Source organism: Sphaerodactylus townsendi, linkage group LG03 (assembly GCF_021028975.2).
Source record: "Sphaerodactylus townsendi isolate TG3544 linkage group LG03, MPM_Stown_v2.3, whole genome shotgun sequence".
Lineage (NCBI taxonomy): Eukaryota > Metazoa > Chordata > Lepidosauria > Squamata > Sphaerodactylidae > Sphaerodactylus > Sphaerodactylus townsendi.
Window position 1 is genome coordinate 100,807,024 of NC_059427.1, and position 24,762 is coordinate 100,831,785.

Here is a 24,762-nt window from a genome sequence, read left to right on the forward strand (position 1 = left end):
AACAGTGCTATTAAGTGCCTTAGACAGAAATTTTCTGACTGCTAAGTCATATTAGGATCAGTATCTGCTAGTAACTTAACTATGAGCTCCTGTTTTCTGGATATATCTATTAATCCATTTTCAGGAGCTACATTATATTGTATTTCTTGCAGTCAATAAAGAAATGCCAGATGGTATCCAGACCCCCTGATTTACAGTCACAAAACCATTTAGAAAAGGGGATCTCTTGGAGTTTGCCTGTTAGTTCCCTTAATGGCAGTCATTGGCAGCACAGAAACACAAAGAGGACAGAGTTGAGGAAAAAAGGAGTTTAAAGTCTGTGTTCTCTAAGGCCCCTTCTGCACACCAAATGTATAACAGGTTGCAGTCAGAATAAAGGAACCTGTTTTCCTGTTTTCATGTTCACATGCATCTGTGCAACCAGCCATTGGCACTCATGGAAACAATTTGGGTTGCTGTCGCGCCATCGCACAGAGACACGTCTATTTTTAAAATTACTTCCTAACCATGTGTAGCTACACAGACATGCACAAACAAACCCCTACAGCCATGCTGATGTCCCACAATATGACCATCTGCACTTGCGTAGCTATGCAGATACAAGCCGCAAAATTTTTAAAAATGGAAAAGGCAGACAAATAAAGCGCCTCCTGCCTGGCTGTTTGCATGCAAGTGGCTGCAACCCAGGATTTTGTAAAAGACTCGCTTGTTTAGCAATTTTTTAAAAACCCAGGTAGGGGAAAATAACATGGGGCAGACTCGTTTTGGGGACAGGATCTGTATGAATCCTCTCCAACCCCCACCCCCCACCCCCGCAAAAATTGTTTTTTTCAGCATCCTACTCCCATGTTTATTGGCTTGTGCAGAAGGGACTTGACTGCTGCAGTAATGTATACAAGCAAGCTGGCTGATTAGAATGGAGTATATATGAAAACACAAATTGTTCCTTTACATTATTGTTTTCTTTTTTCATTACCTTCTTTTACTAGAATTAGTTTTTGGAAGGAGGTAATGCTTATTAGTGACAAAGGTACCTCTGTTTAGGATGACTTTAAGACAGGGGTAGGCAACCTTTACCACCCAGAAAGCCATCTGGACCCGTTTTCCACAGCCCCGAAAATCTACCAAGCCGGAGAAGTGGCTCCACACAGAGCCGCCTCCGGTTCAGTCCCTCCACTCACCTTTCCTTCCAACGCAGGGTGGCGGAGGCGCCAGGCAGGAAAAACCCTTGTGCCCGATGGAGCAGGCAGCTGCCTGCTCTGTGGGGCAGAGGGGGGATGGTGTCTGCGACCTGCCTGGTGCTCCCGCCTCTCATGCTGTGGCAGGCAGTGGGACTGGGCAGGAAAAACCCCTCTGCCCAACAGAGCAGGAAGCCGCCTGCTCCGTGGGGCAGAGGGGGGATGGCATCTGCAACCTGCCCGGTATCACCGCCTCTTGCACTGTGGGAGGTAGCAGCGCCGGGCAGGGAAACCAGCGGCTGCTCTGGAGGGACATGCCCATGCTACCCTCTGACCTCCAGGGGTTGGAGGGCAGTGTGGGCATGTCCCTCCAACCTTCCAGAGCAGCGCTGGAAGGAGAGGTGAGTGGAGAGGACGGAAAGCCACTTCCAGTTCGGCACCTCCACTCACCTTTCTTTCCAGCATTGCTCTGAAAGGCTGGAGGGACACACCCACGCTACCCTCCGACCTCCAGGCCACGTGGAGCCTCAGTATAAGGCTGAAAGAGCCACATGCGGCTCCAGAGCCACGGATTGCAGATCCCTGCTTTAAAATGACTGTTGAAGTCTTAGGCCCCTTCTGCACATGCAGAATAATGCACTTTCAATCCACTTTGCAGCTGGATTTTGCTGTGCGGGATAGCAAAGTCCACTTGCAAACAATTGTGAAAGTGGATTGAAAGTGCATTATTTTGCATGTGCAGAAGGGGCCTCAGATTGGTTTTCAGTTAAGAACTGTAGTGTTGTATTATTTTCTGTTTGGGGCCTGTCTCATAGTAAGCTTATAAATCTGTGAGCTGATTCAGACTGATAAAGAAGTGGCTGTTTTTCACATCCTGGAATATTTTAAAGGTGTTTCTTCTCATACACTTTGGTGTATCTGAATTGGAAGAGGGATTTTAGGGATGGAAGTTAAGAAAGCAGTACTTTAAGTGGGTATGGGCATGTTGATATATGCTTGAGGCCATGCACATGACCATGGTGGTGATATTAACCTGAAGTTACAAGTTTTGCCTAGTAATTGTGTATGGGGACAAAATGGCAGCACTTGATGCTATTATAGAACTATAAGGTATAATACTGATGATAATTTGTAAGAAGTGGGAAAAGTTATTGTTCATGGAGCCTCCACATCCATAGTAAGTGATCTCTAGCAGACTGTAAACTGATTGTTTCCTTGGGAGAGCAGCAGTATCTCACAAATAACTAAAAGCACTAGTAAATACAACGCTCTATGCTCCACTTATTCTGATCAAATTCTGCCAATTATGAATATGATAGTTGATGGAGATGAAAGAAGAAAGGGGGGGGGAGACACAAGTGGCCCCAAACCCTTTGGCTCATTCTAATGACCCCTGACCCCCTCCACACTTCTAATATACAAAGGAGCTGGGATGAAAGTGTAAATGGGGGTAGGGGGTTCTATTGTTTATAGAAGCTGACTCCCAGAGTAACAATCCTAAGTAAAAGGGGATTGGGAAGGTTCCCTAAACAGCTAGACCCATATGGTTCTTGGCAACCCTCAGTGCTGAGCAAATGAGAACAAACTGTGACATGGAGAAATACCATTAGTGTGGAGCATGCACAGACACATAAACTCATAATCTGATGATGTTAATGCTCAAAACAATGACAGTATCAATGTCTAAGAGGCCCATCCAAATCTGGAGGTGGCGGGTTATGGTGCCGATGCAGCGCCACTCTGCCACCTCCAAAAGGGCTTTTTGTGGCATGAGCAGTAGGGCTGGTGCACCATGAAACTGACCCTAATTTCAGCTCCACCCCAGGAATGACCCAGTCCCCCCACCCCCATACTGGCATCCAAGCAGGATGCCAGCACAGCCTCACTGTGGCTTAAACTTTTGGATTTTGCAGCAGCAGGACTGCAGGATGCGTGACCACAGTCATGTCTGCCTCTGCCACCAGGGTAAGTGCCCAAGGGAGGGCAAATGCACTATTGAAAGGCCACGACGTTCCCCATAGCTCTTTAATCCCCCCACTTTGGATGGGGCTGTGAGTATATCAGGTTGCTTGGTTTGTGTATTTTGGGTAGTTAACAAAAAGGTCTTTGTTGAGGCTTCTGTCATATGCCCATGCCGATTTGTTCCTTCACATATGTGGAAAATTTTCATCCTCAGTGGTATCTGAGGATAGTGACTGCAGAATGTAATGTTGCAGAGGTGCATTTCAGCTTTATGGATCTCATATACTATAGTTCTAAGCAAATCTGCGAGCTCCTCCAGGTGTTATTTAAAAAACAAAAGCAAGCTGGAAATCCAATCAGTGATCTCTCATTATTTCATTGGTTTGTCCTAAAGCCTTATGTTTAAAATCAGACCAAGTGAGTTCGAGCTACATCCACCAAGTGTACCTTCACATTTTCAGGGGATAAGGTGGGATGATAGACTGCATTGTGCCCAATGCCTTCATCATGCCCTCTTAAAATGCATGGCTAGAGGTATCAATTTGTCAACATAAGCTGCTCTCCATGCCTCTGTCAATAATGTACATTTTGTTTTTAGATTTGTGTGCACTGCAGGAAACTCGTAACACGAACTGCTTACCACTGTCCAACATTTAGCCATTCAGCATAAAAATCACAGCAAAAAATCATAGGGGACAGATGGAGATGCTATTATCCTTTTGCAAACAGGCACTGCTACAAACTACACAAAAGTTTGGTATATAGGTTTGTAGATCACTTATAAATGGAATCTCTTAATTAAAGAAACAGGAAAAGCTCTCTGTCAGACAAAAAAAAATACTTGTTGGCATTTAAAACCCAACAAAAGATCTGCTGATATTTTATAAAATGTATATTGGATAATTAGCCTTGCAGGAAATACCTGAGTATTTGCTCTGAAATAATTTTTTACTTGAACAGTAATCTTTTTCCCGTATCCATGCAAATCAAAAATTGTGGGACTATTCTTGCTTTTTGGCAGCAGTGGCATAGGAGGTTAAGAGCTCGTGTATCTAATATGAAGGAACCAGGTTTGATTCCCAGCTCTGCTGCCTGAGCTGTGGAGGCTTATCTGGGGAATTCAGATTAGCCAGTACACTTCCACACAAGCCAGCTGGGTGACCTTGGGCTAGTCACAGCTTCTCGGAGCTCTCTCAGCCCCACCTACCTCACAGGGTGTTTGTTGTGAGGGGGGAAGGGCAAGGAGATTGTAAGCCCCTTTGAGTCTCCTGCAGGAGAGAAAGGGGGGATATAAATCCAAACTCTTCTTCTTCTAAATTGGGCTTCCATATTGAATTTTCTAAGTGCAAAAGGACAGTAAAACATCTTCAGATAATAACCTTAAAAGTTTCTATAAAACAGAGTTTTTTGCAGTGCCAGCAATTCATAATTGAAGAGAGACCAAACTGTACCAAATGTATCTAATATCTGCTATGTTATAAAGTAGATTGACATTTCTGTAATAATTCATTTTCCTCTATCATCACTTAGCAGCTTTTTTGAGGTAAACTTTTTTATCCATAGGAGTGTTTTTGACTGTCTATATCAAATTGCAACCTAGAGTTATGAGCCTGTAAGGCAGCAATGCAGTCAGAAGGAGTAATTTGACATGTGAATTGCTTATATCAGCAACTGATGCAATGTAAATAAGAAGCCATCCCAAAGGAGCAAAACCCAAGCCTGGATCAATGTGTTGTCATTGCTTTGTAGAATTAAAAGATACTGTATTCGTTAATAATGTAGAAGCTGACATGTTCTAGCTGCGCAGTGCAATTGAGATGTGAGAAGTCTGAGATGAAAAGAACTGTTAAGTCATGAAAGTATTAAATTTAGATTAATAACTTGTACAGACAAATACTCCAAATGGGCACAAGCATCAGAGAGCGCAGGAGCAATTTTTACACATAGCTCTGTGTTTACAGTCAGAATGTCTGGAGGGGGTAAGAGTGAAACAAGGGGGTAATCATTCCTATCTTCTGAATTTCAAATCCAACTAGGACATGATTCATAAATAGAAACACAGCCAATACTCCCATTGCATCTCAGTGGAGGGGAGGGGAGAGATGAATGACACTATGACAAGTTCAGGCGGGGACTTCCCTGTTTTGGTAGCAGTTTGCTGTTGGCCAGTACAGTGAAGATAGAAGGAACAGGAAGCAATGTCTTCAATAAGGGAAGACAGATGTCATACCTGCCATTGCTTTCCAGGAAAGTGGCATGAGACAAATGAAATGGCAGCAACAACTGAAGCAGAGCTGGTGACTGAAGTGGCAGAGGGAGAGAGGTAGGCAGTTCAGAAGGCTATTAAGACTTTCAAAGGATCATTGCCCACCATTTTCAAATGACAAGGTATGTGGTACTTATTTTTGAGTTTTGCCACATGTCAGGAATGAGCACGGCTTATTCTCTCCTGAGAGATTTCCTTTCAGCTGCTTAATCTCTATGACGAGCATTCTAACTACATTACATACAGATCTAGTCGGGGGTGGGGAGGAGAAAGATAAATATATACACACACAGGCAATTCTGGACTACTCAATGTGTTGAAATAAATGTTAGTGTTGCTTCAGGGTATGACCAGTACATTTCAATGTCAAGATTAGTTAGCACCATCAGTTTAGTTCCTGTCATTTTTATTTTGCCCCTTTGGTCCTCGACATTCTTCCAATTAAGTAGGAGATGCTTCTAATTAAGACCTCACAATGAAAAATCTCCTTGCTCTTTATGAAGAACAAAAGAAGAGTTTTCACAAGTTGATCTATTAGTCTACTATCCCATTTCTTTATTGGTGAACCAGTGGGATAGTGGACGAATAGATCAACCCCTCTCCCACAAGCAGGGCTAAGGAAACAAGTCTTTCCCCTGTTTTCACCCTTCCACCGGCAAATGGCTTTCATGTATACTGTTTCATACTGAAGAGATGAACTAGATGCTGTGATCTAAATAAGTTTCTCTGACGGAAAGTCTCCTGTCACAGAATTTTACTGTTTATATTTGTAAAACCCAATTAACAATTATAAAAAACTTTATTGCTTATATTTTTATTTTGAATTCAACTTCATTTTACTGTGCTGACAAATGGTTAAAGAAAAAGGAACTGTTTTTTCCCACTTTGGTTTTGGAAACATTTTATTTCCAGCCTGGAAATGTGTTTTCTGAAACCCTTTTTACAACAATTCTTGGGGCTGAAGCATTTCCTAGCCAGCTTCCATTGCAGTGCGATATTCCTGAAACATTTTAAATTTTCCAACGAAAAGCCAGCCTGTTTCTCAAGCCCTTATGCCCTCACTCAAATTTACCTTCGGAGCCTGGCTCGATATTTTCTCATGTCTCTCGCCATATCCCCCTCCCCCCCCCCCCATGCCGTTGGTTTTCATCATTTCGTGCAATATTTTTTTCACTGTTTTTCTCACTCCTTTCTCCGTTGCAGTTTCAACAGACGTTCTTCCTGCAGTTTCTCTTACATGTGAGTAACTTTACTTGCAATTATACCAGCGATAACATGACACAATGAAGCAGGGAATCAATGGATCAGCAAAAAGAAAAGGTGAATTTGGAGAAGATGACTGCAGACAAACATCGTGGTAAAGAAGGGATTGGAAACATTCTGGAGACATTCTAAACAATTTATGCAGAAAAGGCCTCTGTTGGGTTTAGGTTTTGCTATAGGGACCATGAGTACCCTGTATCAGCAATTTGATAGATAATGATCACTAAGAAATAAGGAAGAATGTTCAACTTCACGCAGAGATATGCATGTGAGGATGACATAGCCTGCAGACTGAATCAATTTGATTGATAGTGTGACTCAGGATAAGTCTACTAGGATCAATTACTGGGTGATGGATGTTAATTCAGAAACCATAGCTGAAGATCCAACTGGTGAAAATTAGTTCTTAATTCATTGTTTTACATAATACCAAGCTTGAACTTGAGCGACCCATATTCATCTAACTGGTCAACTGTTTATTTATGTGAAGTTTCGGCAATTCAGAGAAAGAACTTAAAAAGATGGATGAACAAACCACCACTTCATAAGAATTATATAGTGTGGGTGTATAGCAGGCATTTGTTTTGCATCTATGCTCACTACAGTGGTGTTTCAGTTCCAAGTACTGGAGATGATTCAGAGTACTAAATTAAGCATCTACCAAACTGAATCCACTTTTTTTCATGGTCCTGCTCTACAATTGTTAGGTATTGATATTCAGGAGATGAGACATCATACAGAAAGAATTTTTTATGACTGAAGAATAGAATTGCTTGGTTATAACCAACAAATATGTTCTTTGGATTCCATATCAAAAATTTTAAGCAGAATATCAAGGACTAGACAGGACACCCTAGTATTATACGTATCTTTGGATCACACTGCTAGCAGTACCCTTTCCCCTTTGTCACCTAATCCTTCTTTTCTTTATTGTTATATCATATTTCTTTTTAAAAAAAATTCAACTGTACATACTAATGAGACTAGAAATATATGACAGCCAAATAAAGGGCCAAAAGGCAGATCTACAAACCAGGCGGGTGAAACTAGATTCATCTATGTGCCACATCTTTACCCAGCTTCAAATGCATAAAGGCAAAAAAGATGCAAGAACACCAGCACCTTCACCAACATTCAGAAACCACCAGAAGCAAATCCTAATGTTAAAAACTTAAATTCACTTAAAAATGAAATAAAAGCACAGTGCTACAGCAGTGCAGACACATGAACTGAGGGATACCATATAAAAACATGTAGCCACCTGGGTTTCCATTGAAAGAGATGAATCCAGGTGGACACCCAGATTGCGAGCCAAAGGGTTTGGTGCAAAAGAGACCCCTTCCAACACTGGCGGCTGAAAGTCCCCAACCCCCTCCCTGTGGCCCAGCCAAAAGATATCCCTCTTTGATGGACAGAGTTTTAATGTGATCTGTTTCAACCAACCAGCAACCGCCTCCAAACAATGCTGTAGAGCCACATGGGCGATGGCCACCCCCCTCCATCAATAGAATGAGCTGAGTGTCATCAGCATTTTGATGGTAGATCAGTCCAAAGCTCCACACCAGCTGCGCAAGCAATCGCATATGAATGTTAAATAACAGCGGGGATGACACACACACCCCGGGGCACCCATGAAGTGAGCACTGCTGGGAAGCCTGATCCTCACACCATACTTGCTGACTCCGTTCCCAGAGAAACAAGGCAATCCACTGAAGGACAATGCCTCACACTCTGACAGCAGCCAGACGGTGGGTCAAAAAGTCATGATTGACCACATCAAATGCTACGGTAAGATCTAACAATACCAGCGGCGATGATCCACCTCGGTCAAGCTGTATGCTCTAGATGTCTGAGCTCCCATTTCATAGAGCGCAACAACACAGTGTACCAGGGAGCCAGCCTACAGCGGGGGTGCAGAGGATGCCGGAGGGCAATCACCTTGATGGTGTTGGAGAGTCCTGCACTCCAGTCCTCCACCTGCTCATCGAGGGTGCCAGAGGATTCAGGGTCCCACAGAGCATTCAGGAATCCAATAGGATCCATAAGTCTCCATGGGCAGGCATAAATCAACCCATTGCCTAGAAAGGGTTGGTGCAGCAAGTCCACCCAAACCCTCAGGGCATAATGGTCGGACCACAGCACTCTATCAACAGAGGATACGACCATATCAACTCCTAACCCAAAGACCAAATCCAGAGCATGACCTGCCTTGTGAGTGGGGCCAAAATTTATCAAGGAGAGTCCTAGCATCGCCATGGATGACACTAGATCAGTGATGGCGAACCTTTTCGAGACCGAGTGTCCAGCCTCCAGCAGCTGCGGCAGGCTGTCCCCTGGTGCGCTAAGCAACCGGTACACCAGGAAGACAGCTCACCTCTCCAAGGCCATCCACTCCAGGCCACCACACTCCATGCCTGTGATCCCTGGGAACAGCCCTGAAGGAGATGGAATCTTGGATGAACATTGCAACACTGCCCCTCTGGCCCTGTGTTCGGTCTTGGTGAATACACGCGAAACCTGGGGGCGAGACTTCGCTCTAGGCCACTGTCTTGCCATCACGTACCCAGGTTTCGGTGATACAAGCCAGGTCCATTTGCTGAGCCCGAGATAATCTCGGAGCATAACGGTCTTATTGTTAATCGACCTGGCATTGATCAACACCAAGGACAAAGCAAGGAGTGTCTGAACCTTAAAGTCTTCATTCATCGGGATAGATCGGAGGTCAGAAGGCGGGTGAGCTTCTCGCCCACCAACTCTCATATGGCCTCCATCTACCATCATATCTACCCTGTCCCATAAGTACTGGGATCCCCTTCCCCAAACCTTCCGCCATGATGCCCCTACAATCCCCTACCATCCTAACCTAGGACAATCAGCTTAATAGTCAACAAATACCCAAGCCAACAACTAAACCACTACAGCTTAATCTAGAAGCTAAAGCCACAGCTATAATAGTATCTACCCACCTAGCTACTAATACAACATAAATACTATGCCTAAAAGCTAGTCTAAAAATCTACAATGCTAATTATATAACTAATTAAACTATCCACTAAACTAAATACAACAAGTACAAGCAACAGCCCTACAGATCTAAACAATACTAACCACTCTCCTAGCTACACTAACTCTATAGTAGGCTAAAACAAGAGGAATCAATTGAATATTAACGTCTCCAGGCGGATCTGCCAACAGTCCGCCAACGCTCATGTAAGAAATTACAGCTCCAAAGTGGGAAAAAAAAACTAACGTAAGCTTTTTTGATTTTAGGATAAATTTCATGCTCTGGGCTAGGTTTGCTCAGCTTGCAACAAGAAAAAGAAGGGTTTGGATTAACACTTCACTTTTCTCAACCATAAGAAGTCTCAAAGCAGCTTACAAACTCCTTTCCTTCCTCTACCCACAACAGACAACAGGGGTCGGTGGGGCTGAGAGAGTTCTGAGAGAACTGTGACTGATCCTAGGTTATCCAGCAGGCTTCATGTGTAGGAATAGGGAAACAAACTTGGTTCACCAGATTACAGTCCATCACTCATGTGAAGGAGCAGGGAATCCGGTTCTCTAGATTAGAGTCAACTGCTCTGCTCTTAACCACTGCACCACGCAAGCTGCAAACTGAACGCAGCTCACCCGGCAAGTACTGTGTTCTGTTGCATGCCTTACATTTTCAACCTCACTTTGTCTCAGATTTATCTTGTTTTTGGTTAGCCAGCAGTTATGCCTATCTATCTGCATTTGGCCTGGAGGGTTCTAATTACCTGTTCTGCACAATGCTCATGGCCATCCAGTCCAAGGGGTAGACATTTTTTCCAATGAGGTCTTTGAACATTATAAATGTTTCCATCAAAAAGTCCTAAAAGACAACAATATCATGGTAAATGTGTATTATTTGTATTTAAAAGAAAACACCACCCCTTACTACATTTTTTAAATTAAAAACACCCCCAAATAATTGGTGTCACTGAATAACTAGCTGAAAGCACCTACATGTCCAAATTAAATGTAGCCAATAACAACCCCGGATGGCTTGAAGACCATATGCATTAAAAAAACAGCAACGATTTGGGGTAATAAAGGAAAAGTACCAGTATTGTGCCCTCAGAAGTTCACGTTTGTATAGAGGTTGCTACAGTGTAAGGGTGAGAATACAAATGTGCTACAATTAAATTGAGTTTCTCTTAATTAACTGAAAGTTAGCTAACATACATTTAAATAAAGTCATAATGTAGGTTTTCCAGGAAAAAAATTGAATCAGAAAATATTCTGGAAATTTTTATTTATTTGTTTGTTTGTTTGTTTGTTTATTTAAACTTTTATACCGCCCCATCCCCAAGGGGCTCTGGGCGGTGTACAACATTAAAAACAGTTAGAATAAACTAAAAACAATTAAGGCAGCAATAATAATAAGAGGCGTCCAGCAAACCCCATTTTGTTTCATAAAAACCTCCGCCCCCCCAGGAGGGAGAGACGAGGGAGATTCAAACTTGAGTAAATAATTTAAACATTTAACTAAGTGACATGTCTTCAGGCCTCATGTGGAAGCCCCATGTCTGCAGGCCTCCCATAGATTTCCTGCACTCTGATGGTAATACATTCATTTTCCATCATAAGGATTTAAGGTGACATAAAAAACTAGTTAACAAGACATTCTGGTTTTACAAAGTCTAAGATATGGCAAAATCTAGTAGGTACGCTAAAGATGGCTTGAAAAACGAAGAAAGAAATCTACAAGAGGCACTCCTCCCTCTCCAATGTTATATTCCATGTTTTTATCATAGAACATTACAGGATTTTTTTAATCCGCTTGTCAAATGTGCATATATCATTGTAGCACATCAAGATGCCTTTGTAATTTTTGACAGCATTTGTTCTATAAGTGCATGATGAAAATAATCTTCTTCGATCAACGTATCTCCTATACCATTATGTTTCTAAAGACGATCCTCTATTCTTAAGTATCCTATTTACTAAAGTGTTTATGGTTAATTTCCTCAAGTTTCCTCATGTGCTGCCAGGTGGAATCTACAACTAGTATTTATAAGTTTTTGGGAGGAAGCAGGTGAGGGTAGAAAATTCAAAATGTTAGAGAAAAACTCTGCTGAGCACCATTTCCATGACAACTTACCACTAGTTCTGAGCTTGTCTCAAAAGTTTCAATGTATGAGGAGTAATGTTGGTCACTCATTTGGTTCAGGATTGCTGTCATGCAGGCCACAAAGTGACTCTGGAAGAGAAAAATTAACAATATTGACAAATGCATCCAGGCTGAATGGTTAGAGGACATGGAAGTACCCATTTATATTCAGCAGAACCAAATTACACTTAGAATGGCTGAGAAGTTAGACAGGCAAAAATAGTGTGTGCAAAGAATCTGATAGCAGCAAAAGAAAGAAGTGTATCTGATTATACTGCACAAATTGCAATTTATAAAAAATCAGCATCGTTCAAAATTACTAATCTTGCTGAAAAGTGACAGTGTTTTGATACAGCTTCATGCCATCCAATACAGCTTCATGCCATCCAATGCAGTCAACTTGAACATTTTAAAATTCTTGAAATAGATGCAAGTTCTTGGAAAACTTTTGCAGTGCAATTATCCAAAGGGAAGAATATTTCTCTAGAGGTATTCTGGAAGATTCTACAATATTCATAAAGAATAATTCAACTACAGGAAGGACAAAATTCTTATTTGCCTAATTTAAACTCTTTTAAAATTAAAACAGTCTATTAGCTTATACTGAGGCTATATTGAGGCAGCACAACACTAGCTGAATCTAGAAGTCGGATTTTATTAGAACTAACTAGGTAAGAAACTATGAAGGAAGATAAAAATCTTTGTTGGTCATTTTTAAATATATGGGGAAAACCATAGCTGTTAAAGAACAAAGATTATCTGCTGAATTAACTTTTATTGGCAGTTCTTACACTTCACAAGTTTTATCCCCAATATGTCAAAACAAGCCATATGTGATGAGAAAAGCTAAAAAAAAAACCCCTAAAAACCTCCCTTGAAATATCCTAGGCGTACAATTTACAAGTTTCTTTAACTATGTCAAAGATTTTTTTTACTTCCAAATAGTGTGTTTCAGAATTGTTAGAAGACATAAAAGGAAACTTTGAAGTTTCTTCATGCTTGAGATTTTTGTACTAGTGAAAGTTCATTGGTATCAGAATTCCAGTAATAGTTTTTTGTGCAATTAGCTTGCTAGTGATTCTGATTTTATGCCAAGAAACAACACACAAAAAATCAACAAAGGGGTACCCATCAATCACATCGGCTTGATTCTACACTTTATTAGATCAGTTTACTTGCCTTTCCAATGATTCCCCAGTTTTCTGGTCAGAAGTTCATTTCAGATATACAATTGGTCTGCAAAATTAGATTTCACCCTGTGATTTGTTCACTGGAACAAATACAGCAAGGTCACACATCTCTGTAAACGATCTGCAGTTTAACATTCCCAACCATTTTGCCTACCACTTAAAGCAAGAAAAGAAGCTTCTTTAACTTCAGGTTGCTGCCACTAGAGGTCTTTCTCACTTTCATTTGGTAGCTTCTGTTCAGTTGGTGCTGCTTTTTTATTTATTCCTACGTGAGCAGACCCAGCACACTTCTGGCATATAAACAGTGAAAATTACAACATAAACGACTACTTATCCCTGCTTTTGGAGTAACGTTTGTGCTACTCAGAGCTTTGACTATCTGTGGGAGTCTAAAAGGAAATATTTCCAGCAGGTAATCCAGGATCTTTCAGGTAAGGATTTGTGTTGGCTTTTCTTATTGATGCTTTTACCAATAGGAAATGTTTATTTTCCCCCTCCCCTTGCTATAGTAGTTTACTTTTGGAGGGGGGGAGGGAAATGTGCATATGTATGTGTGAGAATCTAAACTGCTTATCTAAAACTGGGTGCTGTAATTGTGTTGCGGAGAATAGCTTTGTGATCCAGATGTCCTGATTTTAATTCTGAAAGCATTGCTGCTATAAATGTGGGAAAAGATTCCACATCTTGTAATTGTAGTATCTTTAATAATATCTGAAAAAAAATTCAGAGAATGTTCTTGCCTCTCCCCATCCCTACATGATTTTCAACAATCTCTTAAGGGACAGAGGCTCTCTTTGTATTGATCCAAAATTATTTTTTCAAATATCAATTGCATATTAAAGTGAACTTTTAAAATCCATCTAGTTGTACCCAGCATTGCAGTCCAACATATCTGCATAGACTTATCAAGTGCAAATGGGAACAGTGTGAACTAACAGATGACACGCTTTGGATCATGAAACCCATTCTGCTGCCAGGAAGCTAAAATTATGGTCTTGCTCCCTGATTTGAGTCACTGATCAATGAGTGCTGAAAGGAGGAACAAGACACCACTAGGTTTGCTGTGAAATATTCTGAAGCTACACATTAACTAAACTTTCTAATCTGCATACTCTTGGTTTTTTTATGTAGGATTTTTAATACTAAAATGTACCCCAATCCAACAATTCTATGAGCACAGATGTCAAAGCAGGCAGACTCGTTTAAACCTTAGCCCCCACCCCCCAAAGATTGTATCTTAAGCATACTTCAGAATAGCACAATTCAGGCAGCAAATTAGGGATGGATGTGAATTTACATTGTACAAGAATAGTAAGTTCAAGATAGCATTATTGGTTGCTTAAGGGGAGGTAATATAATGGGGACACTATATTATCTCCCCCCAACCCCACCCGCATTTCTGCCTTTTCACTTTCTTTTTATTGGTTATAGCCTGGGCTGAAGCATAAGGCGCTTACTGCAAACACAGCAATAAACCAATGTTGAGGTGCAGTTTTTTTAGGCACTTCTTAAGACACTTCTTGAGGGCTGAGAGTTTTTATGCCACTAAACAACTACTTATAAAACTAGCAGCGAAGGAGATAAAAGTTGTTCAAGTGGAAACTTGACATGTCTTTTTTGCTGTGCTTAGCCTTGTTCAAATGTGTCTAATGAATCACTGCACCAATATGAATGATTGAAACTAGGTCAAACATGTGTAAAAATAAAGTGTAATCACAGCAAACACTTGAATGATGAAAGAGTACTTAACAGAACGTGAAGAGGACGAAGTCTGTGTGGAAGATATTGTGCTATTAATAATATACCCAATCAATAACATGCATAAATTTAATCAGTGCATGCCCACCTTCTGATTCAGACTATAAACTCTAAGCAAAATAATGTCCATTAACCAAATTGGATTTTTTAAATGGAATATTGCTAGCTGAAGTAAAAAAAAAAACCCAACATGGTAGATACTACAAAACTTATATCTTCTTATGCCAATAAACACTTACTTGACTTGACTATATCTATTCAAACAATATCAAGATTAAATAGGTGTCAAAGGAAATTAGATACTTGTTCAGTAAACGTTTGCCTTTTCTGAGAAATCATCCCACACCCCTCCCCATAGAGTTTCAGCCTGTTTCCCCTTTGTCACTTCAGTTCTATTAGTTCTGCATGGTACTGTCCCCCCCAAATTCCTTGTGGGAGTGGACATCACCTGTCATGTCACAAGTGACAGCGCAGGACAATGCCCTCCCCCCCTTTTCTTTTGTGAAGGTGCTTTAGTGGTGCTACTGCGCAGTCGCGATAAACCTTCAACTCAAAATGGATGCCCAAAACCAGAGCACCAGCCAATATATGTTTAAAAACAGCAACACATATTCAACAAACTCTCAACACTAAAATCTTGGTCCACATTGTCGTTTCAAGTCTGCTTTGCTTTGAGCTAAAGAATTAAAAGTGGGCAATGCTTGCTGATCTCACTAGTGAACTACCACGCTTTTATCCAATTTCCTCTTATTTTTTCAAGTAGTATTTTTTTCAGTGTGGAGGTATCTAAGTGGATGTGTGAAGGGTGAAACTGTGTATTTGAGCACCTTGTATTTGGACTGTCCAGATTGTGGTCCTGTAATAAACTATAATGTGTTCACGTGTATTTATGGAACTTGTCACAGTTAGGTTTTTTTCTTTATATGTATATTTACTCTTGAATGTTCAAGTAGATGTTCACTTCATTACCCATTGGAAAATATCAAGTACTTCTCCTACTTCCTAGCGCTCAGCAATACTAGCCCAGGTAATACATGGTAGATGACTTCATGATAACTTATTCCAGCATTTTATCGCTAATTCTATCATTAAAAAAAATAAAAAGTGCAGTAAAGAGTTGGAAGGGAGGGAGAGCAACAACAAAAATAACAACAATAATAATCTGGGCTGGGAGAGGGGCTTGTTCCTCTTCCATCTCCTCTTCTGTGCAGCAAAAATATACAGTAGAAGAGAGCAAGAGAGTGGCCATAGCAAGTCTGTTTCTTTTTCTTTTTGTCTTGGCACCATGGTTGTCATCTCTCTCCTCAATTCACACCAACATGCACACACAGGCTGAAGGGGAGGAGGAGGTGGACAATGACAATGGGATTGTGATTTGTTTCTTCTCTGCACACCCTTCCTCCTCTGCTGTGTACATGGTCAGAGAAGGGGGTGGTGACTGCTCGATCTGCATTACATCCCTAATTTCTTCACTAATTTTTTTTAATTGTGAGGGTCAGTGGATGAAGAGGTAGGAGGGGAACCAAAAACACAAGCATGGACAAGGGACTGGTATTTGGTGGGGCAGAGAAATAATTTTTGTTTGCTTACTGAAAGTGGGCTCCAAAATGACGGGGGGGAAATTGAACTAGAAGTGCCTAAGAAAGAGTGAGAGAAAAAATGTTGGGAAAACATTTCAAAAATCAAAAAATGGGGAAAACTTGTGAAATTTCATGCAGAAAAGACCATTCAAAGACTCCCAGCAGCATTTAAATTAAGATAAGAGAATGGATCAAACATTTGCAGCATACTAACAAGGAATGCTCTGACCTTAAAAATGACACTGTGAAGTGTAAGTGAAAGAAAAATACATAGTTTAGAGATTTACATGAAATAATACAGCAAGTGGAAATTCATCTGTCTCAAGAGAGTGAATGTGGCTTGGTGAGTTATTCCAATGAATGGCCAAATTTATATGTTCTAATATTCAGGTATTTGACATACAATGGGAAGAAAGAATACCAAATGGCTCCACAAAAAGACACGGCAAACTTCAGCACCTAGCAACCAAAAAGCTCATCATACTGTACAACGCCAGATGGTGACAGGTTGCCGTAGTAACTTCAAGTAAAAGTCATATAAATAAAAGAAAACCACTAAAAGAAAAAAGTCAAGACAGCGTGCACATAATAAATTATGTGCTAACACTGATCCAGTGCTGGTTAAACTGTGACATCTTTGGTGACCTTTTCTAGAAATGTGTACAGTTGTAGGGCTTGTGGCTCAGACCTAATTTTCCCCCACTTCCTTCCCTGGATACTTAACTATGACCATCAAGAGGACAGAAGATAAGAAGGAAATTATGGGGAAGGGGAAAGCTCCAGAAGGACAGCAGATGGTTCACAGAAACAGAAGAGAACTTCCCAAGGCAATCCGGGCTGCTGAATGTGTTTGCTTATATTTTGTGTCTATGCTGGGGGTAGACCCACATATGCAAAATGTTGAGAGTGGATATACATTTTGTGAATGGCGTAAATCCAAAAAGCTCTGCTGAACTAGGGTATCACCGCTAATCAAAGATTGCAGCATTGAGCACATAGTTTTGTGCTTGTTGAAAACTTTTAAGCAGTTAGCATTAGTGTACATAATATTTTGCAGAACAACATCAACAGAAAACATATCCTTACCCTGAAGAATTTATATCCTGCTTCCTTAGGCCTATGAATTCATTCTATTGATGGTACAACCTTCCTCCGGTGCAAAGAGCCTTCCACTAGGAGAACACATCATTTCCACCAGAGGAAGGCTCCGTCATGAATAGATTCATATGATCCAGCCCATAATTTAGAAAGTTCTGTGCAACTTAATTGCAACATTTGAGGTTGTTAAATTCTTATGGTATGTCATTAAGCATGCTAGGCATCTGAACTGAAACCTAGGAACTAAAAGCACAACTTACCATCTTATTATTTACTTACCCTTAAACACTGGTAACCATAATTTTGTGTGGGAAAGTGAAATTGGTAATTTCCTTCCTTAGCAATTTCTCAGCCCCATCCATACTCGGTTGCGGCAGGCTGCGGCGCTGATGCACTGCTACCCTGCGACTCCCATAGAGTGTTTCTGGTGGCGTGAGGAGGATTGGGCTGAATGAATTTACGCCGCCTTTTTGGAAGCGCAAATCCAAGGCCCAGGTCGCCAGGGTAATGCCAGCAAAGGCTGGGAGGATTTCACCCCTGGTCATGCTCCTGGCCCACCCCTGCTATGCCGGCAGCAGTGACAAAGGCCCAGGGACACTGGTGCAGCATCCAGCACCACATCCAAATGCTGGGGAGGGCTGTGGCGTCCGGACGCCCGAGGAATCACCCTTTTGCCGGGGCAAGTGCTCTAGGAAGACAAATCTGCGTGCCACTCCCATGAGTGAATTTCAAATAAAAACTACAAATATCAAACTATACATGCAAATATTAGAAATAGGCTATTGCGTAATACTTGGATTCTGCTCATCAGATGCCTCTAAAATGTTGGACCTGAGTCATCTCATTCAAATTTGCCACAGCTTACTAGCATAATGATCCATAATAATCAACTCCCAGCCCTGAAAGTATGGCTTTGAGGTTTGCTATGCATGCCTAATGTCTTGTAGTTCACTAGCACTGCCTTCCGGTCTTTCATAGGTGACTAAAGATAGCCCATCTACACATTTCTCTGGCAGCTCCTTTTCAGATTTAAAAACTCGTGTGAGCTTTGTTCTTGACCCACTGTTCGTTTGTTTTTTGCATTCCAGACAATTTTGAGATTTAGAAGATTTTAAGAGGATAAAATCTACTTGGTGGATTAAGTTAATGCAAAATATAAGATATGTAATTTGGAACAAATGTGAAATGGAGGAGTAGCAACAGCTTGTGTTCCAATTTTTAAAGGATTCCTATGGGTTATAAAGTTACAGTGTTTCTTGAAAATCCCTTAACAATGTTTGCCAAAGACAGCTGCGCTATTTACTACCTGAATATAACTATTATTTAACCTATTATTTAACCTATTCTATGCCTTTCTGGCATGATCTTCTCATAATCATTTAATAGTCAGCCCTGACCTGAACGGTCCAGGCTAGCCCAATCTCATCAGGTCTCAGAAACTAAGTAGGATTGGACCTGGTAAGTACACAGATGGGAGACCACCAAAGAAATCTAGGGTCGCTAGGCAGAGGTAGGCAGTGCCAAATCATCTCTGAATGTCTCTTGCCCTGAAAAGTCTATGGGGTCTCTGAAGGTCGGCTGAGACTTGACAACACTTTCCAATACCTACCTCTTATGACTAGTGCTGAAATTTAAGCAGGGTTCTCTACATATAGTAAAAAGACAGTTTTTCACAGTATGTGTTTACATTGATCACTGAGTTGCCAGGTGAGACCTGGCAACCAGCAGGACTTACGGGGTGGGGTTCATTGCCAGCTACATAATCACTTTGCCAGAAACACACTGACATCACTCCCCATGCATTCAGAAATGATGTCAACATGTTGCCAGGAAATGCCAAAGATTCTCTGGAAGTTGAGCAAAACTCTTATCGTTAAACTGTACATTTGCTCCCAAATGTCAGAGCTTCCCCAGTGGCTCCCAAAAACATGCTGACATCACTTCTAGGAGCACGGATGGCTTCTGTGCATTAGGACACTATAGACTTTCATCTTTCTTTCCAGCCATTTTTCTTTCAGCAGCTCGGCTTAGTGGTGGCTGGGAAGCACCATGACAGCTGAGGTTTCATCCCAGTCATGGTTGACTTAACAGCATTTGCTGAACTCATCAGCTTTTAGCATACAGGAAACGTTTGGGTCATTGTGATCAAGAACCCAAAATCAGCTCCTCCTGAGTACAGCATACAATGGGGGTATGTTTGTGATCCTTTCAACTCATGGTAATGCACTAAAAGTCCAGCCAACTTTAAAATCACAGCTACCACAGAATCAAAGGCTCAACTGAATAGGCCCTCATTTCATGTATTGTACAACTGATGGGTCAGATTAAGCCTAGAATCAGATCAATGTTCAGCATAAAAGCAAAGGTCTTGAAAGAATCTTCTGCTGCTGAACACTTCATGGCTACCTCAAAATTAATTGCAAGTGGTAAAACCACTCCTCTATTCTAGTACTTACAAAGAAGTGGATTTCTTGAAAAGAATCCAAGTAAATGGTGTTATATAATTATAGTCATTTTGCTTTCATAAAAGCTCAGTTTCTTTTCAAAATTTATTTTGCTTTGCATGGGACAGTATTTCAGAAAGGGCACGATCTAACTAGGTTTTCCCCTACCCTCTAAACTGAAATTCAGTGCTATGAATGCAGCATTTCCCATTATGTCATTAAGAAGAACTCTTCATGCTGATGATTGCTGTACAGATTCCCCAACTTTATCATTCTGCATTTGTTCGTAACACAAATATTAAACACAGAATCATTGTTTTTTTAGAATTAAGAGCAGCACAATAGGACATTAACAGTTTGGTCCTCGAGCCAAAGCCCACTGATTTTGATGAACTGGTGTGACTCTGCATGACACTGCAGTGTAAGTTGCTGATGTTTCTGCCAGATGTTTTGTCTTTTAATACCAAAAGTTGTTTTTCATTATTTCCCTCCACCCTGATTATTTATTTGCATTTTTGTCAGATATATAGCCCTTTTCTTGACTGTAAATTTTTCAATGTCAATGTTAAACTTTCATTAAACTTCACAACCAAATCAGAAGTGGTAACTGCTAGGCAGAGAAAGCACTGAATAAAGAAACAGGAAACATCTCTCACTGTGTTCTAAGTCACATTTCTTATCTGGTCTGTGCTAAATGTTAGGTAGTTCACCATTTTCTTCTTTGGAGTAAAATTATCACAAATGAGATATCCTTCACAAAAACACATACTAAAGTGCAACATAACAATATAGCAACATTGAGGCAGAGGCAGATATCAATAGAAATCCATGCAATTTCAATTTCCTTTATTATGTCCATTGAAAGTAAAGATTACATTACATGTATTTCTAATATCCAACTTGACTTTGGCATTTCTACACACTTATTTTTCTTCACAAAGATGCTACATTGAAGCAAACTACTCACTATTTGTACCCCCAAAGTTATTTAACAGTGGCATCAGAGAAGGGTGAAAAGAAGACCATCAAATACTAAAAGAGAAGCAGAAGCCCAAGCAAAAACAATTACGCAACCTTTCCTCTCTGCAGGATGCAGTTTCTCCCACAAAAGATTTTAACATTCCCCTAGCATTTTCAGATAGTGTTCCTCTGTTGCCATCCACATCTTTCAGCACTTGTAGAAACAAGAACTACTCAAAGCTCTTCTTCAAACCTTCAGGTCATAACTTTCTGCACACTTACTTGGGAGTAAGCCCTAGTGATCTTAACAAGATTTATTTCCAAGGACTGGCTTGCCCAGCAGCCTACCTGGCACTCATAGACAGCGTATTAGAATTGTTTTACAATCCTGTAGGTTAAGCCAAGCTCAGGCCCAACTGTCTTTGTGGATCAGCTCCCGTGGCTGCTGCGCTTGGCTTTTAGCCTGAAAAGTTTTGCTTGTTATTTATGCTTGCACAACAGATTTGTTGTAAAGGTCAATAAGTCTAATTGATAAGCCAGTGCTTCTGCATTAAGAACAAGATGCCACAGTGAAGCAAAAAAAAAAAAAAACCTAATGAAAAATCTAGTCCCACACTGTATAAATGAAACAACAAGCTGTTTAATAGAGGAAAGATTTACAAATGCTGTCATATGAAAGTGCCTGCTGTCAAATATATATTTTATATCATATTTTTGCCTCACGCTATAATCTATAGCCAGTAGTGACAAAAACCTAAAATCCCCCCTCCCCCCAGATAACAGCAGCATCTATTTTCCTTTTAGATTAGTTGGTCTGTGGATTTGACCTTCCCAAGCAGAGTCCAGCTAAATGCTATTTTTGAATTATGAGAGTTTAAGTTAGGCTGGTTAGTAACCCTGGTTTGATTTGCCTTCACTGCAACAAGTGTTTTGCCTTGCTCACTCAAATTACTGAAGGCCATTTGCTCTGGAAAGCTACTATTCTGGTCTTGAGTATAAATTCATAAATAAAGAGTGTAGTAGATTGTCCTCACTGAGGGCAAGGGGTTAACTTTGACTTTTTAAAATTTAACAATTGGCAAGACAAATTTAAAACCAAGATAAACTCTAAGTCAAGCATGAAAAATAGAAATAAAGAGTCCAAACAGATTTTTTTTTCCGGTTGGGGGACCAGCAATATTGCCCAGAGATAAATCCAGGAATGAAAATAAAAATAAAAACAGGGAACATTGGTTTAGCATAGAAAATCACAACTGTTTCCATGTTTCAAGATGCTCTGACTAGCATCAACAGCTATACAATCACATGAAGAGAATTTATGACTGACTAAGATCCTTGAACTTAAAAATAATTTTTGTTTCTTTCCACTGAGATGGAAAGAGTCAGGGGGTTGGAAAAAGCCCTGAATTAAATCATGCAAAAAAAAAAAAGGGCATAAAGTTCAAGGGTATATTTGGCTGGAAGGGGGGGCGGGCGGATGTACGGCTTTATCAATGCCTCCTTTTGTGCTGATATACAAATTGTATAATAGATTTGTATAATAATGGCTCCTAGCACAAGGTCTAAGTGAGCAAGTGAAGACATACATTGTTAAAGTAATTTGTATTAATAAAACTTACACCTCTAGCCGAAGGGAAAACCACACACAATTCTCTTAATGGGTTTACTGGGAAACCATGGCACACAACTGCAATATAAATGCTATTTCATTGACATTTTGTACAGTTACCTCAAGCAGCAGCTCCGGAACTCACAATTAGATTCCATTAATAAACCAAGTAAATGTGACCATTCATCAATATCTTTCTGTTCACATCAGGGACAATGAAACATATTATGATTAAAGAACTGCACTTTTTGTCAAGTAAAAAACTCAGTAATTACATTAAGCCATTAAGGTGATGAAACATTTAGTTTCAGAAAGTGTCAAGCTGCACCACTCACACAACTCAGTAACACTTTATTAATTCATGTTATGTGGAACAATCGTTACTGAACTGTTATTTATTTATATAAAGAGGAACAAAGTTGAACATTATTGATGTCCAGTGATTTTTATCTGGCTCTACTTGAGTAAAATATATGCATTGCAATGACTTCTAGATATACCAGTCTCTTTTACCAGAAAGCAATTGCTGGTGATCACTAGCAGCTAGTGGCCTAGCAAATTACAGTATCTTTTAACATGCATAAATATCTAAATATATAGAGTCATTCTGATATATATTGATTTAGGTCATAAGGATAATTACATTAACTAGGGGCATGCTCAGTTGTAAAGTATCAGTTACTGAGGCATAGTAAAATCAATGGTGGTAAATAGTTATTCATATCTATTTGTTATATCATAGTTACATGGAGTACATTGTTGGTATTATCACTAATTCATATTACAGTTTTGAATTATTTTCCCTTTGCCACTTGTCATAAAACATGAATTTTGGTAATTTTATTATCATTTATTAAGTCAGTTAAATCTGGACCACAGGGAACATGAATGAATGCAGTATAGTATTGCAGCAGACAATTATAATGTTCCTGTGAACTAGAACCCAAAATATTGCCAGACAAGTTCTCAATCTCCAACTTGAGTGCTAATAGATAAATGTCCATCTACTTCAAACTATTTCTGCGATACTGAGCAGAGTAATATTAGGTTCTTCTCTGCCTGGGAGTGGAGGTTCCTTAAGGGCAAAAAAGGAAAGATCTATATTTGTGACACATCTCCAACTATATTTGTTTCAGTCTCCAACTGAAGTGAGTGAATAGGCAGTCACCCATCTCCTGCCTAGTCCCTCCATGACACTTTAGACCAGTCTTTTTCTCTCACCCTCTGGTCTCTGGAACTGCTCATCCACAGCTAATGAGGGAGCAGATCAACAGACAGAACCACACAAAAATAGGCAGGAGGCAGCCGATCTTACCACCCGCTTCAATTTGAGATTTAAATGGCAATGTCTGTCAGTAGAACAAGAAGAAATAACATCTCTGGTCCTCAACTGCAGAGAAACCTGTGCTCACAATCACTGCTCCTTGGCTCAGGCTTGAGGACCTCAAGTCAAAAGGTCGAAGGAGTCTTTTGACTGCCAACATTTGTCTACATTTCAAAAGTTCCATTTGTTTCCTAGATACTCATGACTGAACTGCTTAGTTTTTATTCCTATATAGAACACCATAGCCCTGTTCACAAATTACAGTCAATGCACCTACAGTTTGTGTAGAGTGTAAGCCTGATTTTTGCTTTGGACCTGAATTGAGTAGTTCTCATACTACATTCACCACACGCACAGCTGAATGTGTGATTGAAACCACTTATTTTTCCAGGTAGTGGTCTCTAGTTTTGTATAGTGAATCTTTCTTACAGTGATGGGATTCAAATAATTTAACAACCGGTTCCGGTGGTGGGATTTAAATAATTTAACAACTGGTTGTGGTGGGTTTTCCGGGCTGTGTTTACAAGCACCATTTTAACAACCTGTTCTGCCGAAGTGGTGCGAACCTGCTGAATCCCACCACTGGATAGATGTACACATGTGCATGCAAAGTTGTATGAGCATTCACTATGTCATGTGAACAGAAGAAGAAGAGTTTGGATTTATACCTCTCCTTTCTCTTCTGTAAAGAGACTCAAGGCAGCTTACAAACTCCTATCCCTTCCTCTCCCCACAACAGACACCTTGTGAGGTAGGTGGGGCTGAGGCCGTTTCCGCACGGCCAAAAGCAGCGACGCGATGACGTCGCAAATTGCGACGCCTCCGAAAAAAAGCGTTCGCACAGACAGGCGGAACTGCGGGCGTCCGCAGCCCCGCAGATAAATGTCGGTTCGCACGGAAGCGCTGCGAAAGCGGCGTCTCGCTACGCTCCGTTGCGGCTGCGCACTCGCGAAGGCGCGCAAGGGCGACGTCACGCCCGCGCAGCAGCGCGATTGG

The 24,762-nt window shown here is 40.6% G+C and overlaps 2 protein-coding genes across 4 annotated transcripts in view; one reads left to right on the forward strand and one right to left on the reverse strand.

The window, feature by feature from the left end:
• The window catches only part of DOCK2 (dedicator of cytokinesis 2), a 341,484-nt gene that overhangs the window by 116,696 nt on the left and 200,026 nt on the right, over nt 1–24,762 (reverse strand). Inside the window, exons 14-15 of the mRNA XM_048488170.1 lie at nt 11,795–11,893; nt 10,428–10,522 (exon numbers count right to left, since the gene is read on the reverse strand). Coding sequence (XP_048344127.1) covers nt 10,428–10,522; nt 11,795–11,893 — 194 coding nt within the window. The remainder of the gene's footprint in view (nt 1–10,427; nt 10,523–11,794; nt 11,894–24,762) is intronic.
• The window catches only part of INSYN2B (inhibitory synaptic factor family member 2B), a 115,264-nt gene continuing 103,693 nt past the window's right edge, over nt 13,192–24,762 (forward strand). For 2 of the 3 annotated variants that reach the window (XM_048488173.1, XM_048488174.1), the window contains exon 1: nt 13,192–13,424. The gene's annotated coding sequence lies outside the window, so the exon portion shown is untranslated. The remainder of the gene's footprint in view (nt 13,425–24,762) is intronic. The other variant, XM_048488172.1, reaches the window with a different exon arrangement.